This window comes from Coenobita brevimanus, chromosome 64 (assembly GCF_032717465.1).
Source record: "Coenobita brevimanus isolate Jiangsu-jjx chromosome 64, ASM3271746v2, whole genome shotgun sequence".
In the NCBI taxonomy this organism is placed as follows: domain Eukaryota; kingdom Metazoa; phylum Arthropoda; class Malacostraca; order Decapoda; family Coenobitidae; genus Coenobita; species Coenobita brevimanus.
In genome coordinates, this window is record NC_137017.1 from 5,326,208 (window position 1) to 5,332,710 (window position 6,503).

General features: G+C 41.4%; 1 protein-coding gene across 1 annotated transcript in view; it reads left to right on the top strand.

Annotated features, from left to right (window-relative positions):
* LOC145404631 (lachesin-like) overlaps positions 1 to 5,130 on the top strand; it is a 147,423-nt gene extending 142,293 nt beyond the window's left edge. The window contains exons 8-10 of the mRNA XM_080276152.1: positions 14 to 69; positions 121 to 190; positions 4,982 to 5,130. Of these exons, the coding sequence (XP_080132278.1) occupies positions 14 to 69; positions 121 to 190; positions 4,982 to 5,130 (275 nt within the window). The remainder of the gene's footprint in view (positions 1 to 13; positions 70 to 120; positions 191 to 4,981) is intronic.
* Positions 5,131 to 6,503: the final 1,373 nt, after the last annotated feature.

Consider the following 6,503-nt stretch of genomic DNA (forward strand, 5'->3'; position numbering starts at 1 on the left):
TCCCTTCCTTCAGAGATGCCAAAGCAGTTTGTGGGGGGACGCGAGCCTGAGGAGAGGAAGAGGGACGAAGTGGAGGAAGAGGAAGAGGAGGAGGAAGAGGGGGAGGAGGAAGAAGAGGGGGAGGTGGAGGTGAGAGGGTCCAATCGAGGAAGTGAACCACGGAGAGAGAACCAGACCAAGAGAAGAAAGGGTGAGTAGTTGTGGTAGTTGTGGCTGTGATAGTTTTGGTAGTAGTTGTGGTAGCTGCAGACAGTATTGTTAGTTGTGGTTGACTGTAGCTGTGGTGGTGGTGGGTGGTAGTTGTGGTAGCTATGATAGTTGTAGTGGTGGTTGTAGATAGTAATGTTATTTGTGGGAATAGTTGTTGCAGTTGTGGTTGACGGGAGAAATTGTGGTAGTTATGGTAGTTTTATGTGGTTGACAGTAGTTTTAATGGATGGCAGTTGTGGTGGTTATGGTGGTAGTTGTCGTAAGTAGTTGTAGTGCATGGTAGTAATTGTGGTAGCTATGGTAGTAGTTGTGTAGTTGTGGATGGTAATATTAGCTGTGGTTAATAGCTGAAGTAGTTGTGGTGGATGGTGGTAGTTGTGGTGGATACTGAGGGTGTAGCTGGTAGTGGTAACTGTGGTAGTAATTTAGATACTGGTAGTTATGGTGAGTAAGCAGTTGTTAGAAGTAGCCGTTGTGGTAGTTACTGTGGTTAGCTGTGACAGATAAAGTAAGTGTGGTTGGAAGTAACTTGTGGTAGGTGGTAGTAGCTAGTGGTAGTTGTGGTAGTAGCTGTGGTAGCTGTGATAGTAGTTGTGGTAGATGGTGGCAGTTGTGGTCAGAAGTGGTAGTTGTGGTTGGTAGTGGTCGATGGTGATTGCAGTAACGGTGGTAATTGTCTATACTGTATAAGGATGTGGTTGGTCGTGGTACTGTAGTTGTGGTTAAATGGAGTTGTGGTGGCCAGTGGTTGGTGATAGTAGTAGTAGTAGTAGTAGTAGTAAGGGTGTTGCTAGTTGTGGTTGATGGGGAGGAATTATACGTTGAATGGCTGTGGTAGATGGTGGTAGATGTGGCTGGTGGTTGTGGTAGTGGATTGTGGTAGTTGTGGTTAATGTTGGTAGAGGAGTATTTAGTAACCTCCATAAAGCTGGGATAATATTGCTGTCTGGTTGTGTAGTATCGTAGTGTTGTATCGTTGTGTAGTTATGAAGTGTAAGTACTGATGTGTTGTATTTAGTTTAGTATTGTAGTATCGTAGTGTAGTATCGTAGTGCAGTATAGTAATGTAGAATTGCGTAGTATCGTAGTGTAATATTGTAGTGTAGTACTGTAGTGCTGTATTGTAGTGTAAGTACTGCTGTGTGTAGTCTTGTGTACTTTCAGAATAGTACTGTTATGTAATATCGTAGCGTAGTAATATAGTGTGGTAGTATCGTGTAGTATCGTATGAAATATTGTAGTGCAGTACAGGAAAGTAGTGCTGCAGTACGATATTGTAGTTGTGTAGTACCGTAGTGAAGTAGTGTAGTGCAGCGTAGTGTAGTGTAGTGTAGCGTAGTGTAGTGTAGTTTTGCGTGGTGTGGTTTGGTGTTGTGTAGCGTAAAGCAGTGTAGTGTAGTAGAGCAGTGTAATATTAGTGTAGCACTGTAATGTAGTTTTGTAATGCAGCGTTTACGTAACTTTTTTATCACTTTCCTATAGTATCGCAGTGTGGTATTGTAGGTCTATTGTGTAGTGATATTAACTGAAGAGTAAATCTAGTTAGAATGATAAAAAAGAATATTTCCAGGTATAAATAGTCAGAATTAAAAAAAAAAAGAATAATTCCCTCTACAATAATAATCTTACTTAAACTCGTGCATGAAAATAATATTCGTGCATGTTTCTGTGCATGACCCCTTCCCCCATTTTACTAACACTGAACACCTGCAACACCTATATAGCAAACAGTAATGTCTAAGCCCTCTATCTTCCTTCCTTTGGCTATATTAAGACATTTAGCTGCCATATTTGCATCCTTCAATTTTGCTGGCTAGCTTCTAAGACACTCTGCTTTGCTTAGGGGAATGGCCAAGATTTGCATGATAGACACCTAACTAGTATTATAACATGTGATACTGTTCTGTATTTTTGGCTGTGATTTTAGTAAGCATTTTTCGTTATCGATTTATGAGGAAAATTATCTAGGATTCGAAATAATAAAAATATGTATCTTCCTACAAGTATATAATTCTCGATCTAAACTCACGATACGCTCCTTGTAAGTAATCTAAGGAAGACTTATTCATCCCCTCAGCCCCAGGACGTCTTTATTACACCACCTGACGATTTTCTTCCGAGTAAAAAGCGCCATAGAGGGGTTAATGAACGCTATATCGAATCCCTCCCGTTGTGAAGTCTCTCCTAAGATGAATAAAATCGTCAAAGGGAATCATGAATATATTAAAATGAAAAATAAAATGACGTTCTCTAGACGGAAAGAGCTAACAGTGTTACATTGGTGGCCAAGGTGAGACTTAGGCTGGGGAAGAACTACTTAGTGAATATTAGCAATTTAAACTGAAAAGTTGCTTCGAAATACTGTTCACAAAATGTGTAAAAAAAATCCACCATCGTAATAAATATGATGAATGAAGATTGTACCGTGTGTAAGCCCTTCACTGTGAGAGGTCCTGTCTTAAACACAGAGAACTCATACCGTCGCCAACGTCAGTAATATTTATTGCTCTTTCCTCCCTGACGAATACTTTTACGGTCTCACACAGTCAGTTCTACGATCTCAGTCCCCTGTTACACAGTCTCAGAGAAAGTAAGGATCCACTTGAAAATCTAATCAACTCTTCATCATGCTACTGCCCATCTAACCACAACGTTTAACTGAAATCCGATAATGACTTTTTGAGATATCTTTTACACAAACAAAGAGGCTGACACGGGTGAATAAAAACCTCCGTCCAACTTTGTTGGCTAAGATTAAAAAAAAAAAAAAAAAAAAAACGTGGTAATTAAGAAGGAAAACCGTCATCGTGGTGCAGGGGTTACAACATAGCAAGGGGAGGACGAGGTTAACGAGGGGAAATTGGCAGGACAGACCGGGAAGGAGAGAATGGCTTGAGAGTTGCGAAGGAGGCATAAAAAAATAGTTTGGCAGAGGGGCATGTGAACCCGGGGACGAGAAAGGACCAGGGGACATGAGAGGAGTTATATTACAAGCGAAGAATTATGGGGAAATGTACAAGTAGCTATGTGCATTTTTATTTTTATTTCTTTTAATTTTTTCCAACTGTGGAAACGCTACGTGGTAAAGAGGGTACAATTTTATGGAGGATGTTCAACGTCGTCAAAAACAGCCTATATTATTAATAAAATTAAAAAGCGAGAGACAAAGGGCAGGGAGAGTAGAAGGAGAATGTACAGGGGAAGGAGAGGAGGCAGAGGAGAAAAGATAAGCAGCAGATGAAGGCGATGGAGAACGAACAAAATCTGTAGACCTTCATGAGGAGATGGAACAGATATGGAGGTGGAAGTCGGTAGGCGGCAAAATTAATAAGGTGGGGGAGGAGAAGGAGTTATGAAGAAGAAATGGAGAAGTGCGGTAGAAGAAGAGGGCAGAGAAATTCAAAAAGGTGGATCAAGAGAGGTTGATGAAGAGGAAACAAAGATATAAGTGAAGAAATATAAATGAAGCAAGATGAGAAACGGAGATGGAGAAGATAAAAAAAAAGTAACAGGGAGGCAAAAACCGGGAGTGATTATGAGAACGAGCAAGATAAGGTATAGTACAGGGACAATACAATTATATGAAAAAGATATAACTGAAAGGACGTGGAGAAAGTGGAGGTGGATATAGCATCAGATGGAAATTAGAGATCTGAAATAAACCGTAGAATAAAAAATAAAAAAAAGTATTCATGGCGTTGAGAGGTGTGTGCAGGGGAAAATCAGTGTCTGTTAGTGTGTATGAAGGCAGAGTGTTACCGACTGTGCTGTGTTGATGCGAGGAGTGGGACCTGAATGCTAAGGACTGAAAAAAAGGGTGTAAGTCCTGATGTGGTAGGATCAGATGCGATACTGTACAAGGAGAAGTGTGGAAGCCGACGTAGGATGACAGAAAGGGAAGACCAAAGTGTGATAAAGTGATATAGATATACGAAGAGAAGGAGTGATGAGACTGACAGAAATGTTGTAGCCTCAGGTTCATTTGACCGTGACAATCCGGTGGGCTGAAGTTGCCCATCTGCAGTCCATTATCAACTTTTAGGGGAATCGGAAGGGAGATGAAGAATGTATCTAAAACCAGGCAGAAGAGTCACTTAGTAATAACAGTGCCACTACGAGAAGGCGTCCCTCTCAAGTACAGGGCTGATTAAGAATTTCAATCCCGAAATGGGAGGTGAGAACATAAGAGGACGCTCGAGGAGAGGATGGAGGGATGGTATGAGAGAGATTCTATTTCACAAACGTTTGAACATCCAGGAAGGTGAAAGGAGTGTGAGGAACAGCAAACTAAAATGAAGTGGTGTACATCATGAGGGGACGACTCCATCAATGATTTATATGAGGAAGAAAGTGATGAAACAAAGACAAAATGCAAATCATCTATGCCTGATTGTCAATGGCTTAAAACTGCTTTGGTGTTGACCATAACTTACGACAGATGGGACGCAATGTGAGTGAACGAGGTTGTTTTATCCTGTTTCTGGGCGCCACTCCATTTAAGGGGAAATCATCATAAGGTGGAGGGTTAGAAGTGGGGAGGGATGAAAAGCGGGATAGGAGCAGACGATGGAGAAATTCACAACCAATACACATACAGGGAGGGGGAAAATTACATTACTTATTTAGCTCAGTGCTCAATAAGATGATGGAGAGGCACAGTACTCATGAAGGAGGAGGAGGAGGAGGAGCACAGTACTCATAGGGAAGGGACATAACACGTACAGATCTTCACTTGGAAGGGCCGGGCTTGACTGGACGACGACGTTTTCAGGGGGACAGGTTGGACGAAGCGACCGGCGGCGTGGAGGAAGACGCCAGGACGACGACGACGACGATGACATGGTCTCGACTGTGACTCCGGAGGGCGTTATTGAGTTTGACGTTCAGAAGCTCCTCGGCAAGAACAAGAGGAAAGGTTAGTGGGAGGGGAGAGGAAGGCAGGGAGGTAGGCAGAGATGAAAGAAAAAGAGGATGAGGTAGACACAGAGGAGAGACAGGGAAAGGAACTAGGTAGAGAGTAAAGAAGGGATCAAGCAATGGGAAAAGTGGGCAGGGATGGAAAAGCGGAGGCTAGCAGCTCTTACTGTAGAGAAAGGTACTTACTTTTGTAACTTTTGTTTCTTTAAGGTGAATTTTACTAGTATGCTTCTCATCACATCACTGAATATTACGGTACCTTTCTGAAATAGAAGATAGGGAAGGGAAGAGAAGCAGGTAGAGACAAGAGTTGGAGGGAAATGATAAAGAGGAACAGGAAGGAAAGGGCAGTGAAGAAGAGTAGGTAGAAAGGAATGGCAGACAGGAAGGAGGAGAGAGTTGGAAGGAAAGAGAAGAAAGGGAAGTGGGTAGTGTAGAGAGAGCGAAAGGATGGATTGGCATGGGAGGAAAGAATTTAAGAGAGAAGAGATGGAATATACTGCAGTCAAAAATACAGTTAATGGAAAGGGAGAGAAGTAAAACAGGGTGTGGGAAGGGGAAGGATACGCTCAGATAAGAGAGTAAGTGAAAGCCATTGTTAGGTAATACAAAAAGGCTGAAGTGAACAAAGGTAAAAAAAAACAAAAAACAAAAACATAAAAACATACAGACAACGGAGGGGGAAACGATTAATCTAAAAAAAAAAAAAAAAAGTATTAAGCAATTTTTTGTCAATCTGTATGTATCACAATTTCAAGACAGAATAGAAAATATACTTCCACAGCCATCAATATCAACATGTGTCCTCTTATATACAAGTGTATCTAAGTATTCTCCCCTCAAGCTTTCTCCTGCCTTATCTTCTTCAATCTGCTTTCGTTTAATAACCACGGGACAAAACGCTTAAATCATTTCTGCATGAGCTTCTGTTTCTCAGTGGCTGTGCTTCTGTCGCTTGCATCTAAACTCTACAGAAACTTAACAGGAAATGAAACTATAAACTAACAGACACATAAAACCAATTATTCTGCTCCAATATAACTTTAATCATGGTTTAGCTGGGAGGTGTTAGGTAAGTTTCAGTATTTCAGCACATGGCAGGTAATACTTTAATAAAACACCACTTACAGGCGAAACTTGACACATACGAAGCACATCTGAGTTCATCCGGTGTAGGTGAAGGCAAATTACTATGTGGTGGGATAGAGTCAAAGTTAACTGTGAAAGACGTGAAATCCCTGAGTGCTGGGGATTTCCTTTAGCTTAACAGAACCATCATGTCTGTGCAATAATCAATTTTCTGTGCAGTTCAGAGCACCGACAGAACATAATTACTACGGATGCATTATTGTTCGTACCGGTTTGGCCCATATAAG